General features: G+C 37.8%; 1 protein-coding gene across 3 annotated transcripts in view; it reads right to left on the reverse strand.

The window, feature by feature from the left end:
• Positions 1–19,614, reverse strand: part of SPATA7 (spermatogenesis associated 7) — a 32,068-nt gene extending 12,454 nt beyond the window's left edge. Inside the window, exons 1-5 of one of the 3 annotated variants that reach the window (XM_072338801.1) lie at positions 19,433–19,614; positions 12,114–12,194; positions 10,905–10,997; positions 10,068–10,115; positions 947–1,080 (exon numbers count right to left, since the gene is read on the reverse strand). In XM_072338801.1, coding sequence (XP_072194902.1) covers positions 947–1,080; positions 10,068–10,115; positions 10,905–10,997; positions 12,114–12,194; positions 19,433–19,601 — 525 coding nt within the window. In that variant the 5' untranslated portion in view covers positions 19,602–19,614. Of the gene's footprint in view, positions 1–946; positions 1,081–10,067; positions 10,116–10,904; positions 10,998–12,113; positions 12,195–18,941; positions 19,413–19,432 lie in introns of those variants that run through there. The other 2 variants (XM_072338802.1, XM_072338803.1) reach the window with 2 other exon arrangements.
• Between the last annotated feature and the right edge of the window lie 1,085 nt (positions 19,615–20,699).

The following is a 20,699-nucleotide window of genomic DNA, read 5'->3' on the forward strand; positions in this document are numbered from 1 at the left end:
TAAAAAGTGATTGGTAATGAAAATTAAAAGTCAGGTGTGTAAATCAAAACTGATGAGCCCACATTTAGCCTAGAATCTATTCAGACATTGACCTGGTCAGAGCTGTAAGTTTTACTTACTACTCTGAACTCAACATATATGTATATAAGAGTCAGGTTTTATTAGTCAATAAATTATGCATTACAAAAATCACATCTCTAACTTTTGTGTTCTCACATTTAAATATAGTGTTGGCAAACCCTGGAGCGCTCTACTTGTCACTTTTTCCACCAGCTACATTATAAGGCACTTCTACTTTTTGCCATTACCTCCAACTACCTGTTTCAATTTTTTTCTGAATCTCATCCCAGCTCAGGAATATCATAAGTTAGCAACACACTTTTTCATGTAGCCCCACAAATGAATGATGTATAATTATCTTAGTTTCCTAGTGGCAACAGATAATGTAGTAATATGATTAACAGATGGCAGAAACTCTCTACGTTATCATTGGTATTCTTAGAATTTGTTTTCCAAGTATCACCTTTATATATTCTGATAGCCGGAGAAATACAATTAGAATGGCTAAGTTATCCAAACAATGCCTTAGAAAACATCTAATCCTTAAAGGGGAAGAATCCTTCCTTGGTTTGTAAACAAACAAAGGAATCCAATGCAAATTGTGTCAAATCTAGTAAAGATTAAATATGGACTGATGTATTTTTTCTACTAAAAAATGAGGCCAATTACTTCCTCTGCTTACTCTTCCATTAGAAGACTCTCTTACAGATTTTTACTTCTCAAAAATACTACAGAAGCAAAAACAAAAACCAGGAAGACAGTTGTCTTATCTTCTGTTGTTAGAAATATGCTAGTCCTTCTAAAACTACTGCTGCATTGGTCATCAGCTGTTATTAGGGGAGGCAAGCCAATCATGATATCTACCGAACAAAATTAAAATATCTACCTTTCCAAAAGAGGTTGACAGCAGCCTTCCACTCTGTCTTGAGCTGGATCGTGAGGCACTTTTGCCCACACTCATTTCTTTTTCATACCTGGCTATCTTCGTTTTCAGTTTCTCTCTTCTCTGCTGGTCAGCAACTTAGGAAAGAGACAAAGTTGGTCAGATCCAATCTGAAATCTTACTCTCTTTTTGTCCTAAGTGATTTGAAAATATCAGTGTGTTTTCCAGATGCTCAGCAAAATGAGGCCACAAAAACCAGGTTCCACCCTACTCAGGAATTATGAAAAATTACCTCTATTTTTAGAAGAAGATTAATATTAGAGTATGCTCATAGCTGATCTCACAAGTAGCACAAGATTGTGCACTAATTCCAAGATCTATAAGGCTATCAGAACATCCTGCTTGAAAACTCACAAGTTTGCTCTTAAGCTTTTATGGATAAATCTCGTCTAACTGTACTCTCATCCAATATTTCAGCAAGAAACAACATGTTTGCTAGTTAGCAAATTTGGAATATATAAAAATCTGTGTTCTCTTGACTACAATTCTCATTCATTTAATACAGACTCAGATATATCACAGAATCATAGGGGTTGGAAGAGACCTCAAGAATTGAGTTTAACCCCCCTTCTAAAGCAGGTTCCCTACAATAGGTCACATGGGTAGGCATCCAGATGGGTCTTAAATATCTCCAGAGAAGGAGACGCTACAACCTGTATGGGCAGCCTGTTCCAGTGCTCCATCACCCCTATTGTAAAGTTCTTCTGTACATTTGTATGGAACTTCCTGTGTTCAAGTTTTCAGCCATTACTCCTTGTATTATTACTACACAGCACCAAGAAGAGCCTGACCTCATCCATTCGCCTCCCACCTCCCATTAGATATTTATAAACATATATCAGATCTCCTCAGTCTTCTTTTCCCCAGACTGAGCAGACCCAGGTAATTCATCGTTTCCTCATACCAAAGACGCTCCATGCCCTTCATCATCTTTGTGACCCTCCCCTGGACTCTTTCTAGAACTTTTTTGAACATATGAATGGTATGCTTGAAACAGACACACAGAAAGGCCTTTGCATATTTCTTCTTCACTTTCAAAATGTATTTATATCATACTCCAGTAGACCCCAACCTTCACACAGATTATAACACTTAGTGCATGGACATGCACTTCGTGGATTGATGTGGTACATTCTTCCAGACAGCTGAGAACTACAGCTATCTGGGGACATACAATCATCTTTTAAAATACATGCATCAATGTACATTAATCTGAGACACTGAGTCTCTAGGACTCAGTTAAGTGCATATATTAATTTTATTAAAACTTTTTAGTCCCCTTTTAAGCTATAAGTGATTCTTTCAGATATAAAACCCCTGCACTCACTCCTGGAGGAAATCTCTTTCTCTTTCAGTTCTTACAATTGATAAGTAAAATACAAAGTAATTTCTTTTACAGCGGCTGATTTGTTCTGTATATTCCATTAAAGTACTTACAATATAAAGTTGCTTTTATTACTGGAAAGCCATTAGCTGAAGTTAAGATATGCTAAATTATACAACTATGAATTTAAAATATCACTTATAAATGAATTAACCATTAAATAATCAAAACTCAATATTTGTCTTCCTACGCTGAATTGTTATTATGTGGCTATTCTAAATTATTATTATTTCTAATTCTATTTGTCTTAAAAGCTACAAAAGGGCACTCAAAAATTAGCTACATGTGAAAATCTTAATATGCTTAGATAATTATGCTGGTCTACCAGAGCATGTCTGTATATACAGCTCTCATTTGTGTGCATTAATTGAAGTCTTGCCGACTCCTCAGACAAAATGGTGCACGAGTACTGAATAAACATCTTAAGAAACAATGAATGAATGAGTGATAGAGCTCTTCAAGGCAAGAATGCAAATCAGAATTATAGTTTTCTCATTTTGTAAGTACGAGTAGATGGCTGAATGAGAAACTTCTTTACATTCAAGTGCTTAGGAGGAAAGTGGGCTTGTCTACAAAAATATATGCTTAAACCTCTTACTGTCTGTTCAGCCTGCATACTGTGACTTATTGGGAGTTTCTTGGCAAAGCATAAAGCAGGGTGAATATTAACAAAAAAAAAACAACAACAACAAAAAAGAGCTATTTTGTTGTCCTTTTTCCACTCTTTACAGGATAAGGTTTGAGATTTCACACATTTGGGTAGACTTGGTTTTTACAACTGGAGTTCAAAGCTATAAAAGCCTGCTTCTACGGATCACCTCCAGGACTGTGTGCTATGACTTCTCTCAGCCAAAATATGGCTTGTGCCCAAGTCAAGAGTAAAGAAAGAAAGAACAGTAAGCATGCCAGGCTGCTAAGGCTATCTTTGGTTGTCAGAATGACCCACTGGGACTACTGTCACCTAGATGGGAAATGTAAAGCCCTTGCCTCACACCAATAAGCTTATCTCAGCTAATCCATCAAGTGTGTTCCAAAAGCTATAAAGTCATTCATGCATACTGCAAGCCAAAGCAGACACATGCAAAACAGAATAACAGAAAATCCTAGCAGAGTACCCACCTACCATGTTGCCAAATTAAGGAGATCTCAAGCTAGATCTGCTGTAAAAGGCAGGAATTATAAAACCAGCAAATTCAGAGAAAAAGAAATCCCTCTTGAATAGAGTTAATGTAGGTATAAACAGACAACTAGATGCGAGTTAGGACAGACCTCAGGCAGACAGCAAGCCACACCAACAAGAATGCATGCTGACACCCCAAATATGCCTATCCTTACTTAACACAACATTTCTCCAAGCAAGGACTGGAGAATCCAGACTTTCTGTTTGTCAAACAGGAAATGGTATCCTACAAAATGCCTGAGCATTTGAGGCACTGATGACAAATAACATTACAACTGACAGTAGCTGAAGATACTCCAGACTGCCATACACAATGGCTTGTCCTGCATCTGTGTGTATATTTCACACAGAATGAATGAGAGCTGCATTCAGGAACAAATACACAGTTTTGAAAGGGAGATGCATCTATTAAAAACTGGAAAGATTCCATGCTGTTCTAGACAGCTTCTGCCTCAAATCAATTACAGTCACAGCTTCTTTAGTTTTCAGTGAAGTCAATAATCTAAATTTCACAGGATGCCTTAAAATACTGTCATAGAGTAGCAGAAAGTAAATATCAACTGAACTTGTTAACAGGAACTTACAGTTTCACTGCAAATAACTTTGTATATTGGTGCCAGAAGTGTGTCATATTTGAAAATAAAGAAAAAGCTCGAGACGCAAAGTATCTTGAGACAAAGAAAAAAGAAGAAAAACAAGGTTTTTATTTCTTTAAAAAAGGGTACGCTAAGTATGTAGATATTAAAAATACTGCCTATAGACCCAAATAACACGAGTTTCTTTTTAAGCCTTATAGAAGACTTTGAGATTAATGTATCTCATTAACTGCTGTACTTAAAACCATGACAAAGATTTATAGCATAATAAAGAGACAGTGTATTAGATGATAAACAAAGTAGTAATTTTTGTATATCTGATAAATTCAGCCTGAAAAACTAAATAAATTCCACAACTTATCCTACCCACTCCATGAATCTGTTATCTCAATTCTGCTAGCAGTGAGAGCAGGAGTAAGTAAAACTATAAATTTTAGAGGTTAAACTGTAGCATTCTGTATAAAGAGCTAAATATAAAACTCCAATCAGACTCTCACAGAACTAACACTTTTGCTGAGGCAAATACCCTTGTCACAAAGTTTACACTACACTTAGAAAGTAGAGATCAGACTGTTGTGTTTCTCTGCTAGAATACTTCCTCTGCATACTCAGTTCTTTCTTCCTGTTGTGTTTCCCTGCTAGAATACTCCCTCTGCATACCCGATTTTTTCTTCCTTAAACCTAAGCTGCAGACCCATGCTTACAATTATAAAATGAATGCCATAAACATGAAAGGAAAAAAGAAATCATACCTATCACACTCCTAAGCAGATTGAAAGCTCTATGCTTAAAAAGGACACTATGATTTGGAATGCAAGTGGTTGTCCTTAGCTCTGAATTTCCAGTCTCTAAATTTATCATATGTCACATTACTTTGTGGATTTAACCTTCAAGACATTTCATTACTGATGTAAATAAGCCAAGGCAAACAATTAAATATTACTGTAGCTCATTGAACGGGGTATCTCAAAAGCATCGAGAATTCCTGCAATGTCTTTATATCAACTATTTTTACAAAAAACCACTTCTGCTTATTTTTCCCCCCTTATAAATTCTCCTAGATCAATAGTGAGAACATCAACCTCATTTTTGCTCAGCTTCCAGTGACCATAATTAAAATATTCAGTGTATCATCAGGTAGTATTACTGCTACACGCAAATTCTTCCTTCCATACGCATTTTTAGCATTACCTTCCTAACAGCAGAAATCCCCAACGCAACATGATTTATGCAACTGGGGTGAGTTCTCATCAAATTCGAACTGAGTTTTGCTCCTGGTAGGAGGTTCACAATTTTAAATTTAAAAATTTCATAACACAAATTTCAATTTTCATAACTTTCTGATTCTGCAGTCCTTCTACATATCCAATAACACTGTTTTATCAAATAAAGGAGAAATCGCAATGAGGAAAGACTATAAAGGATTTGGCAAGGGCTTGATACCTATAGCCTTAATTATATCAAATAGAATGTTACTCAGAAAAATAATATTTGTATCAGATGATCTACTTAAGAAACATGACACTGCTTGGCAATGCTGCTAATGGCAGGATTTGGTCACTGTTAAAGCTTCCAAGTAAAGCCTAACAGTGAGACCTGAATACATCTGAAGAATTTCAGAGTGGCTAGAAACACAATGTTATCCTGAATCCATTCACCTCTGATCCATACAGGGTCTTCATATAGAATTTCACTGTTACTCCTGCTGGTGGGATGCACTATACAGCAGCCTGTGTAAACTGAAACTGTGAAAATGCTGCTCCCAATTCTGAGCCTGCTAAGTCAAATCATGCATTCTAATGAGAGATCTAACAGGCTTCTAGGTGGGCTTTGTGGATTTTATCTCACAGTATCACTAGCACAGTCCCCAAGAAGCTAATGCTTTGAAAAACAATTTTATTCTAATTCTCTCAGGTATGCTACAGTTATTTTATGCTCCCAATCAATGGCAGAAGAAGCTGTAACAACAACAAACCTTCCACTGCCCTCTGATGCTCTAACAATGGACAGACATTAAATCTGGGTATATTCAATCAAATACCAGGGGCACATTTTCAATAATCATCATGATTAAGTGCTGATATAACAACAACAAAAAAAAAACACCAAACATGTTTTCCTCTATTTATTTACCTTTACAGGCCAAGACAGCAGGCCCTTCTTGATTGTGCTCTTTATTTACTTTACCATATTCAGACTAGCTGTTAAGCTGAGTATTAGCAAAACTGGATTATATTTTTAGTAGCTTTAAGTAAAGTTAAAGTTAGAAACTTTAAGTAAATAATTTGTAAAAAGAATTTTAAATTACTAAAGCTACAGGTATTGATTGGTAAAGATTTTTATGCTGTGCATTTTCCTGCTCTCCAAACTTTCAGACTTGAAAAATATGCTGGAATACATTCCTAAAAGCACACCTGAACTCTGATAACACAAATGTTAGAGCAATCCGAGTGTTTCATTTTAAATTACTTCTTTAAAGTTGCTCTTAGCTTTTATTTTCAGACAAAAGAATGTACATTTCTTGGTATTTCTACATTAATTCAAATCCCAAACCTTGCAAACAAACAGAAAACCAACATTACTGATCAGACTGAACTGTTTTCTTGCTCACCACAAACACTCAAGCTCTATCAGTGTTAGAATAGATCTCTGGTGAGAACTTCTCAGCATACTTTTTCTTCTTATTTTTTTTATTTTTTCCCCCTCAGTATCAAAGAGACCTGCATTCCAAGCACACTAATCACTGGGTTCAGGCTGTGCTATCAATATACTCGTGGAAAAACCTCTAAACATATGGGTTGAAAAGACAGGACTGTTAGGAACTGGACATGTGTAGCAGCAGCTGTCTTACTTGGCACAGCTTATATCAACTTTTCTGGCACAAATTCCATAACCACAGACTTCTAATGGCCACTGGTATCAATCAACATGCTTGGACTAATTCTGAACATAGAAGTTTCACATGTCAATAAGTTTCACATTTTAACAACTATTTTAAGTTAATAAGGCTGATCTAATACACAGGAACATGTTCACTGCGAGCTCAGTTGCATGGCAGCTTGCCTTCTTTGCTGCCAGCTAAGATACCAGGAAAAGAACAGTGGAAACTAAAGCCACATTAAGGACAGTACACATTTAGTGTCCAGGGAGCATGCCAGCTACAGTATCATGTTTAATTCTTAAACACTAACGACTGATTCATGGCAACAACCCCAAAGGGAAATACTCACCTGCTATTTTAGCTATACATGATGCATATTTTTAGGGTTTTTTTTTTTTTTTTTTTTTTTAACACTATCTTCAGGAATTCCATTTAGCAACTCTATGCTATTAATAGATCTGAACATTTCAAATTGAAAATTTATTCCCCTCCCCCAAATTTTTTGAAAGAGAAAAGCAGTACTATGCTTCACTTGAGGCAATGACAGGCACAAAACTATATGAAGAATAAGGCTGGAAACTCCATGATCCAAGTGACACTATCAGTATGGCTGACAGTCAGTCACGCTGATGTTGCATTTGAGGCTGGTGTGCCCCTTCTCCAGTAAGAAAAAATAAACTAGTTTGAAAACATTCTCCAAATCCTGTTGTGTACTTAATTCACGAGCAGATTTTCAATAGCTCTTTTTTCAATACTACTACCTGAGTACTAGCTGCCATCTCCCCAGTATGTTTTATAATATCCCCCTTTTATGAAGGGGGGGTAAAAATTATTTTTGGTGGATTACCAGAGAAACAACAAATGATACCTAGCATTAAGTCTAGTATCTGGACACATAGTACTTGGCTGCGTTATTAGTATAGTACTGAAATCTACCGTTCTTCGTAAACAATGCTTATAACTTTAGGGGGAAAAAAAGCCAAAACCACAAAACAAGCACCTAATCTTAGATACGAAATTAATTTATATAGATTTCGATTTCATCCTAAACACCAGCAGTTTCTAAAAAGACTGCAGATACCGGCCAAGGGAGGCCTGAGTACCTTAACCAGCTTGAAGGCTGTAAGACCAGTAATCAAGAAATTGAAGGTAGATGCGCCATTACAGACTATACCTTTGCCAAGTCTGCAGAAACTTCAGCCTATGTAATAATTTCTTAACTGCTTATAAAAAGTGATCTCAGTCAGATAACAAAACATATTAAGAAAACAGGTAAGAAAAAGAAATTTAGGGCCGTCTTTGTTGCAGCCATGTTTAATAAGATAAAAACCACCATCAGCTATTTCTAGTACAGATTGAAAATAGGTAAAAGAGCAGGTTAATGAAATTTAATGCACAATGAACAGATGGATAAAAACTAAAGCAGCAACAAAGGTGAAATGTTTCCATCACACTCTGTATAAGAGATTAATATCCTGTCTGTTCATAGAACAGAGTTACATAGTCAGACTCTAGTCTAAGAAAGATGAACTAAAACATACTGCAGAAAAGCCTACTACCTAAAATGGAAATTTCTTCACTACAGAGCACACCTGCTTCTGTTGTGACAATTATCTGTTAATGTTAAAGCTGCGTAATTATTTTCCAAAATGAACTCATTCTGTGCAACTCACGCTGGTGTGAAACACACAAGCTCAGGAGCATTTTACCTGTAAAGACAGACTAAAACAATCTGGCATTTGCTGATGTTTAGAAAGACACAACACCCGAAAAGTGATGGAACAATAATAGTTAATTATGGAATCAGGAAAACATTCTAGAAATTCCAAAAAGAAAAACTTCAGGAGGATTTTACGGGAAAAACACACAGGTGTAATTTTTTTTCTTATACCGGCCTTGTTTTTTCTTGCCCGCCTCAAAGCAAATTTTGGGATAGCTGGAGGTTGGAAAGGAAGGGCTTTTTTTCAGATGATTCTGCAGAACAGATGATCTGAAATTCCTATCTCAATCTGTAAACTATAGATAGCCCCCTAATTGTGCTGCACCTTGTGAAAGCAGCCTGTTGCCTCATTCACTCTCAACTCCTTAAGCAAAAGTAATGGGAAAAAAAAATAAAAAAATCTAACAAAATGCTAATGTTTTTCTGCCAAAAGGATGAGTGATTTTCTACATTAGCTCTGGTTATTCTAATCACTTAGCAAAGCATTATCACTTTGGCTTGTCTGGATACTAAAAAAGTATGCTATTCAGAAAAGATTTATCTTTCTATCCCAAATAAATGCTTTACATGTTTTCCAGTATCTTAGCAGTGGTAACTAAACATTGAATTGGAGAAAAAGAACTTTCTCTAATTGGATTAGAAAAAAAGATATCAGATAGAAGAAATACATCTTCGTTATTTTAACCAACAGCTGCTATCCACCACTCCTTGATAATTCATATTCCTTAAGTCAATGACTTGAAAGTATTGTTCTTCAGCTAAAACTAAAGAAAAGCTACAGTACTGACACATTTCATCAGCATTAAGAAATGAGACAACTCTCAGGAAAAGTAACTGCATTCAGGCTGCTGTAATAGGCATTTGTAACTGACTATGCTTTCTGTCAAAAGAACAGCATGTTTTAATTTCAGTTCCCACATGCCCACATTCCTAAAATTTCTCTTAACCTTGTACTCATTAGCCCTCTTCACGAAAGTCCAAGCTTACATCTTATCACAAGAAATTAGAGAGATTTTACTGCATTTCTCCTCTTCTGCTCCACTGACTGTGAAGAAAAGGATCCTAAGTAAAACTGTTATGATCCTAAGTCAAATTAATTAATCACTGATAGACTAGGTTCATCTCACTAATACTACATTCACCACAGAATCCTATGAATAGATAAGAGCAGGATAAGAAAATCTGAAGAAACAAGCAGATAGAAATATGCTTCATTGATGGTTGTTCTCCTATTCACCTGGCATTTGCTTTGTTAGGTTAGTTTTATAGAAGCTTTTGCAGAATTGCTGTAACAGATACTCACATTTAATGCTGTTTAACCTACTTCTGGGCACTGAACAGTCTACAGATGCTAAAAATAGAAAAAAAATAGATGCAATTCAGTATTAGTGTTTGTCATGGCTAAAAGAAATAATAAAACAGGACACACGCTAATTTAATTAGAATAAAACATATTTTTCACTATTTTAAAATACAGTAAGAAATGGAGAAATGATAGGAAAATTAGCATAAGCACACCCAAAAAAACTGTTTCTGAAAATAGCTCGAAAGAAAGTACAGAGTTTTGGGAGGTATTCCAAAACATTTTATCGCATAAATCATATTATTGCAAAATTCTCTGCACTGAATTTAAACACTCAGTACATTCTGCCAAGCCCAAGCATTAATATTTCTTGGACTTAAATCCCCACAACAAGTTCATACAACGAAAAAAATAAAAATATAGACACTAACAACTGTGTACAGACAAAAAAAAAGTCAGTGGTCTTAGTTTAACTGAACACGTTCTGTAATCATTTGTAAAATAAGTTTGGAATATTTGCTCTTGAGGTTATCTCATTATCCTGTTCTATTACAGCACTACTGCTGAATGAAGAGAATACAGCACAAAGTACCCTTAAATAAAGTTGTAACTTCGGTAGCACTCAAGAGAAAAGGTTTTCATACAAAACTTTCGATCCTAATAACACTTAAGTATTACTACATAAAAGCTGTATCTTCTTGCTGACATCACTCTGAGCACAAAACAGGAAAAAAAATTAGGTTTCTGACAACCCAATCCATTCCCTTTTGATATGAGCCTATTCTGAAAAATGAGCTAAATCTGGAAGTGGAAATTATTTATATATGCAATTTTTACCTTTGGCTGAAAGAATTCTGTTATAATGAAACATCAGGTGGTCTCTGATCAGGTACTGGTTTGTCAGACTTGGGGAGGAGTCGATGCAGAAAGCTATTAAGATTAAAATTAACATTATAAAGGTAGGTAAAAGAATAATCAAACTTTGAAGTAATTAACTGCAATTCAAATCTAAAAGCCAGTATTTTGGATAACAACTGAACAGATGACCAATAAAAATAAAAGCCAAAAGAACATTAAGGTGGTTTTGCTCTTAACTTTTATCCTGTATCAAGTATGGAGATGAAACTCTGCTTTCCTAGGAGCCAGTTACAACATTGTGCTTCTGAAAGATTTCCCCTTAAACTTTCGCAGAATCATACAATGGCTTGGGGTTGGAAGGGACCTTAAGGATCATCTAATTCCAGCTCCCCTACAGTGGACAGGGTTGCCAGCCACTAAAAAAGGCTGCCCAGGGATCCATCAAGCCTGGCCTTGACACCTCCAGAGAAGAAGCATTGTGGAAAAAGCACTTCTCTAAGAAGTAGGTCATATTTTCCTGCTCCCACTACAGCACCAGTTTACATCTAGCAGTGTTTCTGGAACACTCAGTGTTTGCAGAAGGCAGAAGCTACAAACTCAGAATAACTGTGTGCTTCTCTGTTCAGTGGAAGCCAGTTTGCCTAACCTGCCAGTATAACAGGAAACTATCTTAGCTCCTTTGTTGGTGTTCCCCCTCCCACCCCATATGAGCCATCAGCTTGACAAATAGTTACTGATGTAGCTGAAGTTGGAAAATATCAGCATGGAAATTTCTTTTTTAACCATTCTACGCTCTGAGAAAGAGTCTGAGATGGCACAGAAACATACCCTGTCCTATCCTATCCCAGCAACTACGTGCAAAGGAACGAACAGGTTTGGCTTCAACAGTTCATCCAAGTAGTAATTCTACATATTCCAGCTAATGCAGATGTGTTCCTAATTATTTCTAGCTAGTGTAACAGTCCAGGCAAAATATTTTCAATACTGTATAGTTATGTTAAGTACTATTAAATTTTACCAATAGAGCTCAGTGTAAACATCCATGGAATCATCAAATATTCTGAGCTGGAAGGGATCCACATGGATCATCAAGTCCAACTTCTGGCTCCAGCATTTTGATCATGAACACAATTAAATCACATAGAAAAACCCTGCCAACTTTTCAATGAAAGAAAGTGTGTTACTTACCATTACTTTTAGTACTTAGCTGTCCTTTAAATGGACTTGCTGGACCACATCTGGGAATGACCACATCTGGGTATTCATTCACTTGAACAAAATATCAAACAGTTAAAAATGAGAAAATACACATTCTGACAGACAAGCAAAATAAATAAAAATATAATTCCCCAAAGAATTACTCAGTTATTGTAGCACACTTTTTTTTTCCTAGATGAAAAGTCTTCATTACCCTAGAACACAACAGCATAACTAAGTAACTTAATCAAGATGCCAAAATACGATCGTAAAACATCTACTGGTTCAGGGGCTTAAGCAGCTTAAGAGACCCTTGGACCACTTCAACCTGAACTTTTACATTAGTCATTAGACTGCACACAGACTCAGCCAAAGTTACGTAGCTATGATAAACTCTTAATTTAAACGTTTATGGATTGAATTTTATCACAACATCGAACAATTAACATGAAAAATATTCTGTATGTAGATAAAGATTGTGTTTAGTATAAAACCCAAGAGTTTAATAGATTTAAAGAAACTAATTACATTTGTGCGACAAACCACCCTACTAATAAGAACATGCTCTTTCAAATATCTATTACTGTTAATGCAAATAGAATTTGGTTTGCTATTCAATCTTCTGGCAGTTTATAGGCTGGAAACTCTCTAAACAAGTGTAGATACTGACAAAACATAAACATCCAATTGTTATGAAATATAAAAATGTGAACTAAAATCCCTTGGGGGGGGGGGGGAGGTTGGGGAAGTAGCAATGTCAGGCTCACAACCACTGTCTGTAAGGTGACCTATGATCTAAAATACAAATCCAATTTAATTTAGAATTTATAGCATTTTTAGAACAAACTTTAACAGGAGATAGGTACACTGCTGCTTCAAATACTAGTGCATACAAAGCATTTTTTCATGGTTTCCAAGACCTCGCTCAGAGTACAAATTAAAACAAATGAGGAGAGTGGGAATCTTTCTGTCTGGGCTTCAGTTGGATCAGCAAAGGCAGGCACCTGTACAGAATAACTGCACAGTGCAAGAAATTATGCTGAAAGTCACAGCCAGGCTTAAGCCATGTTTTAAAGTGCCCCTTAATTCATAGCTTTTCATAACTTTTTACCCTCTTTTTACCTCTGCCCAGCACCTTGCTTTCCATCCCCTCTATCTTCATTTCCCACTGTTATGTGACAGTTATGAGTATAAAACAGTACTGTTAAAGCTATGAATGTCACTATTGTGTTTCATAACGCAGCTTTAAATGTAAGAACATGCTGCATGAGATGCTGTCCAACTATTAGTTGGCAGAAATCACATCAAAATAAATTATTCTCAATATTTTTTTAACATCATTTCCTCAAAGACTATAAAAAGACATGTTGTACTAAATTTCAAGTGACTAGGATTAGTTTAAGTAAAGAAAAAAGTATCTTGAAAAAATAAATAAAATGAAAATGATTAATGTATGTGGAATTTTACCTAATATTTTTTGGGACATTGTCGCGTCTGGATCAATGTGGTCAGTTCCCACAGTGGCAAAGCATAACTGGTCAATAATGGCTTACTTTCTTATTTAAGTATTACCTTTCTCTTGCAGTGGTACCAAAGTGGCACTCACAACCTAGCGGGATAACTGTCCTGAAAATCATGACTTCCTGAAGTTACAGTGCTCACATTTTTAGAGAATAGTAGTCCTCTAAAAGACTTATGTGTTTGAGTATAACATTTTGGTAAATAAAATATTGTTCTAATGATTAAAAAAAAAGGAAAAATGTGTAAGGTATAAATAAGCCAGAAATGTAATCTTAACAGGCATATGAAAATCTGAAAGTTTTCACTCACAATTGCTCAAAATAACCTAAAAATTCCTTTATTTTCTGCATTCAATGCCAAGTAATAATTCTAGATGACACTTGATACCATTAGATTAACAGCTATAAGGCCATCTCTAAATAATTTCTGTGCGTAAGAGTTGTAGAGGTAAACATGGGCATCTTAAAAATGCAAGGGGATGTTCTTGTAATGGCAGATGGTTCATTTCTGATAAGCTTAATGCCTCTGTCCTGAGTTAAAGAGAATCAGATCCACTCAGAAACTTGTTGCTTGCACTGTCTGTAGATGGATGTAAATCTCTGTTCAGCACTAGAGGAAAAATGTGAGGATTCTGACATGTTCGCTTACTTCGCATCACCAGCAGATGGCAACACGGATAAGCTGTATGGAAAGAACTATCTATTGCATCGGCTCCTTCTGCCCTATGCAATTCATGTGTAACAGAGTTGGGGGGGGAGGGGCGTAAATAATAAGTTCTCTCCTACCCCAGCATCCTGCATCATTATTTAATAAGAAAAGCTGTCATAAAGTGTCAGGAGGAAGAAATATCTCATAGACTCATCTGAGTATTTCAACTGTGGGCAGAGCACACATATCTGTGGTGCCACATCCCACCCTTTCTGCCCTTTGCGCCAAATGAAGTAGTGGAAACACTTCTGTAACACTTCCATTAAAGAGGATGTTTGAGTCTCTGTGAACTGCCTCATCTCACAGAACTCACCGACTCCTTTTTTTACAGACAAATGCCTCAAAGATACCAAATTGACTGAAACAAGCAACGGTCAGTGCTACTGAAGCAGTAAGGAGTAAGTACACTTTTGTTTACTTAGGATCTGAGACTGTTCATGTAGACATTCAACTGCATTTATCATTGCTACATTAAATTCAGCTTCCATTTTACCCAATAAACCTGCAGTCTGAAATTCAAAACAGCTTTGAATTTGTTCTCTTAAATTGCTTAAGTCAGAGAAGAAAAATGGAGGACCTGATACATGGGGGGATTTATTTTATTGTTAGTTCAAAACAACTGAAGTGAGGTAGAATGTTAGGATTCAAATGTCTCACAGGATAGTTGTCTACTGACTTGGACAGGTGTTCATTTCAATTCAGTTTTTGTTTTCAAAGTTATTTACACAGTAGCAAAGACTCATAAAAATACAGAGACCTGAGGGGAAATATTGAGTACAGGCACCAGTCCTCCACCTAACTGTATAGATTTGTGTGAGCTCTGTGTTTATGTAAAAGCAATTTATAGATCTGAGGTTGAAACAACCCCAAGCCCTATGTAGATTTAGACCTCAGGTCTCCCCAGCTGTCCCAGTGGAACAAGCCCATCACTCAGTCAAGGCCACCACCCTTTCATGTATTGGATTTTTTCATGGCTCAAAGATTCTTGCATTCCCTGATGCACAGTGGCCTCTTGGCTAGGAATGTTCGAAACACCTATAATGGACTGAAACTGCAGCATTCATGTGAGATGTGATGATTTGATCTCCCAGAGGACATTCAACCCATCCGGCAAATGCTATGCACACACTCTAGCCACTACCCTGACTTCTAAAGACTTTGAGCTGCTGCATTTTCCACCACTAGTTTCTCTTCTCTTCCTTCTCAGCCCCTGAATACTCTTAAAACAAAGTCAGCCAGACACCTCTGCCCAAGTGGGTAACTCCAGCAACTACACACAGAAGTGGCTTTGTGCTGCAAACTTACCAGAAGCCAAGGATGCTCTATCACCCTTCCTGGCTAGTTTAGTGATCATTTCAGTGAATCCTGCTACAGATTCATTTGTCTAACTCAGTACATGCTAACAGCATGCTGCAGCACTAACACTGTACGCGTGAACAGGAGAGTGAAATCCTAAATATATCAGGAGTGGAGGCAACTCCTTCAAGCATCTAAATCTAACGTTTCTGAAAAGGTCATATTTAAAGGAGTGAAATTTGGACCTGCTAAGTAGATTTTTACCTTTTTGGTACTATGAGAACATTTAAATCAAAATATCCATGAACTCTTCATGCTGCAAAAGCTGTGCATACGAATACAACATAGACACACAGTAAACACTGCTGTATCTATGCTAAGAGATTAACCTGATTATGAAAATCTCACTGGATTTAAATTTATTTAAGTAAGAAACTAACTACTATGTTTCCTGTTATATTAGAATGATGATAATGACTTCCATTATTTTAAAAAATTGTAACAATAGAATGCTCTATTAACAATGATACTTTCCTGTCAATGTGGCTTACTTCCACACCCTGTAAACCTCTAACTTTCCCAACTTGATTTCTTTTCCTCCCTGACAGTCGTCCATCTCTCTCACCCTCACATTCCCTACTTGCTCAGCTGTAGATGCAGAGCTGCTGTATGTTATAAACAGTCATCTGGTTTATCTCAGTTTACATCTTGTTTATATCCAGTTAACATAAGCTTAAACTAGTTTAAGCTTATCTAGTTGCTTGTTCTTGGCTGACTAGTTGCACATCCTCTTGCTGCTTATCTCAGGATGGCAATAGAACAGAATGGCTTCTTACTCACAGCTGTGTGAAACTGCTTAACAAATTCAGGACCAGAAAGAAGAAAAGGCTGGCAGACAGTAGAGATAAACCTACAGACTCCTTTTTCAGGAAGACAGGCTATACGATCACAAAAGGTAACATTTTCATAGTCAGCTGGTTATGGAATGCACCGATAGTGCTCCATTCTGTCTGAAAAGTATGAGGGGTAAAACTGAGCCCTCATAATGACTTAATAACATGTTACTTTTCTTCCTCAAAATCTCCCATGAATCCTGAGAACCCAAAGTCTTAGGTGTAAAGCTGCCTTTTACAACAACACTTTTAAGACTTATTTTAAAAGTAGAGAATCAACCAGAAATAAATAAATAGAAATGTGTTGTCGCTGTTTCCCAATTTTTCTGAAGTAAAATGTGATGAATAAAGCTACAATATTCCAATTTTAAAATGAAGTTCCTAATGTTCCATTTGAATTTTGCATGTGATCATTTGTGTCAGAGGCAAAACATTATGAAAGTAATTCAATGAATCATTCCCTGACATGCACACCATACATAATCTTCTAAGCCATTAATTAGATAGGTGCTATTTATATGCTTACTCTGCTGGATTACACAAAACCTCTTCTTTACATCCACCCTCAATGTGCAAGAGTTGGGTCTCTCAGTTCTTTACAGCTAATAGTGTCACAGTTTCCTGCGTAAATTAAAACTATTCAACAAAAATATTTCAAACTTCAAAACCTCCTGATTAAAGAAATAAAATAATAGCCTTAAAACAGGCTCTTTTGAGTCTTATTTAATTCTTGAAAAACATTACAATTTTCTCATTAGCAGATATCATATATAACTCTACATGCATATATATAGAGAAAAACACACTCTACTCATTTTATAGTGTACAGACAGAAATGGCCTCGTTTTTTCTTCAACTTGTGCCTACAAAGAATTCCCTCTCCATCAGTATTTTCTCTTCCACTTTCCCATATTTCTAACCAAAAAGGCACAGCTGGCCTTGTGCAGAACAGAGATCGGAGAATTCTTGCTTCGCTGAGTTGCAGGTAACGTCGCAGAGTATGATCTGGAGCAAGTAGGGTTAATGATTTGAATTCTGCTATTTTAGCACATACTTCATTTGAAGCATGCCAGAAACCTTCAATGAAATTGGACCTATTAGGTATTTCAGTTCTACAACAATTTTTAATTATTTCCTGAATGAAGATGGGATGAGTCATACTATGTGAATAAAAGTCACTGAGTAGACTACTTTACCAATGGGCAAATTAATGACAGGTTTAAATGACTGGCTGAGACAAGGTTTTAATTTGGTAAAAAGTTATGGTCAGCGATTAACATTTGCCACTTTCAGTTAAAACATATTGTTATGGTTCAACTATGACTTCCGTATGTCCTTTCTTCTTTGGTCAACTTTCAAAGATTCAGAACGGTATCACTAAGTTGACTGCTGCGTATAACAACAAGAATTGTTCTGGACAGACATTGTGTGGACACAACTATCTCATACAGAATACACAGATATTGGTTCTGCCTCTTTCACAAACCACCTGTAAGCACGTGGAGGTCTGTTCTGACAATTTTGCTCAGGCAAAACAATGTGATACATTCCTAAGCATTCAAGCAATAGCTTAGCATTTAAAGAGATGATTATTTCCTAATTTGAATTATTTTGTATATTTTTTTTTGATTGACAGCGAGGGTCATTCACTCAAAGCTTCTGCAACCAGAATGAAATTTAGATCTTATATTCTACTTATACTATTTTTACAGTCAACAGATTATGATTGTTCATAAAAATACTTTGAGAATCAAGAATATGAACAGTGAAGAACGTGACAGACTGACTTCACGCAATGAAGGGGAAAGTCTTCATTGGAAACTGCAAGAACATTATATATACATATATGGATGCAGAATGTTCTAATTTTTCCCAGAAGTTCACATGTAGTATCAGACCTTGTGATAAAACTCTACTCTGATATCAGACATCTTCTGGAGCGACATCTGTCACCAACTCCAAAGACCTGATCTGACACCACAAAGATGCAATGTGAAATGTTATCTCACTAGATTTGACCTGACACAGCTGTGTACAATTTTGACAGCACAGCACTGAGTAATTCCTACCACTGTTTTATACCATTCATGCCACCAAGTTCACATCTAAAAATACTTCAGATACTTTCCAAGAGCTGGATGTAGTTCATGCGAGCATTTTTTTCATGTTTATGCCTGTTTTTTTTCCCCACAAATGACAAATGTCTCTATGAGTATTTGCAGGAACTGAGCACAACGGCAGCCCACAGCTGATTAAATCTGGGTAAGGAATTACAGAATCATACAGAATCAGAGCAGCAGATCACCTTTCCCAAGCTAAACAGTGTAATTCTGCTCACACACACACAAAAACAAACAACAACAAAAAGCCCCGCATTATAAAGGACAGTTCAGAGCCGTACCAGCTTTGGAAAAGAACAAATGTTGATCCCAAAGGGCGCAGAACTCCAGACTGACAACGAGGCGGCTCTCTTTAACCATCCGATACTGCACTGAGACAGCAGCGTGGAGCGCCGTTGAAAAACAGGAGCAGCGCAGCGATGCTGCCTGCAAGGCGGACGCTTTAGCGGCCACGTTTCTAGGTTGAACCTGTAGCCCCTCACCTTCCTAGAGGCCGCTGCCGAGTCGTGGTCCCCGCGGGCAGATGCCCGAATGGCTCTGAACGGCCCAACTCAACACAGACCAGACCGGTCCCGGCGGGCCAGGCTGCGGGCTCGGTCCCCGGCAGCACCGCCGCCATTACCACCCTAACACCCGAGCAGACCCAGCCAGCACCAGCCCCACTCAGAAGAGGGCCGCCCCCAACACCCCCCGGCTAGGAAGGCCGAGCAACGCAGCCCCGCAGCGCGCCCCAACGGCGGCAGGCCCCGCCCGCTGCCCCCCGGCCCCACACCTTGGCTCCGCCTGCCGTCGCTCTCCATCCTCACCCCCATGCTCTCGGGGGAGCTCAAGTCTCCGCTCAAGGCAGCAGCGGATTTACCTCCGCAGCGGCCTGGCGGGGCGGGGCCCCGAGTCCGACTCGGCGCGACGTGGCCTGGCCCGGCGGCCTCCGCTGTTGCCATGGCGTCGGGAGCGTCGCGCCAGGCGGGGGGGGCGGGGCAGGGCCAGGCCAGGCCGCGGCCTCGGGGATGGGTTTCCCCAGCCCTGGTCACAACATGGGGTCTCCCTGCGGAAACTTCCGCCTCTGGGACGCGGCGCTGTCGGACGCCCTCAGTCCCCGAGCTGGGTCCTCTCCTGGGCCTGGGGCTCCCATCCACGTTGCGCTGCTCTCAGTTTTTCTACAGTCGGTGCTGTAACTCATGTAACATGAGCTGGATAAAGGTGAATCACTGCTGGCAGAGGCCTCTTTAAGCAATGTGTTACACTCTAAAGTTTTGCTTCCTCTGTGGAATCCACAGTAATTATTTAAACCTGCTTGCAGGTTTGGTTTTACATAGTCACTCCAAAAGTAGTGTCTCCTATTTATCTCCATGGAAACTACAACAGATGATACAAAGAACACAGAAACACTGGTAGAACAAATTCTCAGCTACAAAACACTGTTTTTCAACACAGTCAGCAACCTTAGCTATGCATTTTTGCCAGTGATGAACAAAAGCCTTATTTCATCCTCATTTCAAACTCCCGGTAAATCACAGAAACAGATATAGTAATGCTGGATGAAACCCAAAGTACTGCTGTATGCTTTGCGTAAAGAAGTGCTTACCAAATAGTTCAGAAAACTTTTCAGTTGTCAACTACTGAATGTTGGATGCATAGCTGAAGTTTCTTGTTAACCCCTAGTTCTTGCTGGTTAGCCTGTGACTTCCCTTCAAAGTTGCTTTAGTAGATCTTTAATGATTTTCTATATTCCCATTAGTTGTCCTCTTTGGATGTAGCCTTAGTTCTTGTGCTCCACATTACAGCGATCATTTTGACAGTCTGATACTGCTTTCTGTAAAATCGACTGTGATTCTAATTGTTTTTAAGTTTGTCTAAGAGGGGTCAGGAGAGGAAATACAAGCCTCCCTGGATCTTCATTCCAACTTGTCTTCCTGATTGTTTTTTATAGTGTCTGCTCTCATGCTATGTCAACTTCCACCAACCGTTAGATCACAAAATAGCTTTCTTTTTTGTTTGTTTGGTTGGTTTTTGTTGCTAAAACAAATCATTTAGTAGCA

Source organism: Excalfactoria chinensis, chromosome 5 (genome assembly GCF_039878825.1).
Source record: "Excalfactoria chinensis isolate bCotChi1 chromosome 5, bCotChi1.hap2, whole genome shotgun sequence".
Taxonomy (NCBI): Eukaryota; Metazoa; Chordata; class Aves; order Galliformes; family Phasianidae; genus Excalfactoria; species Excalfactoria chinensis.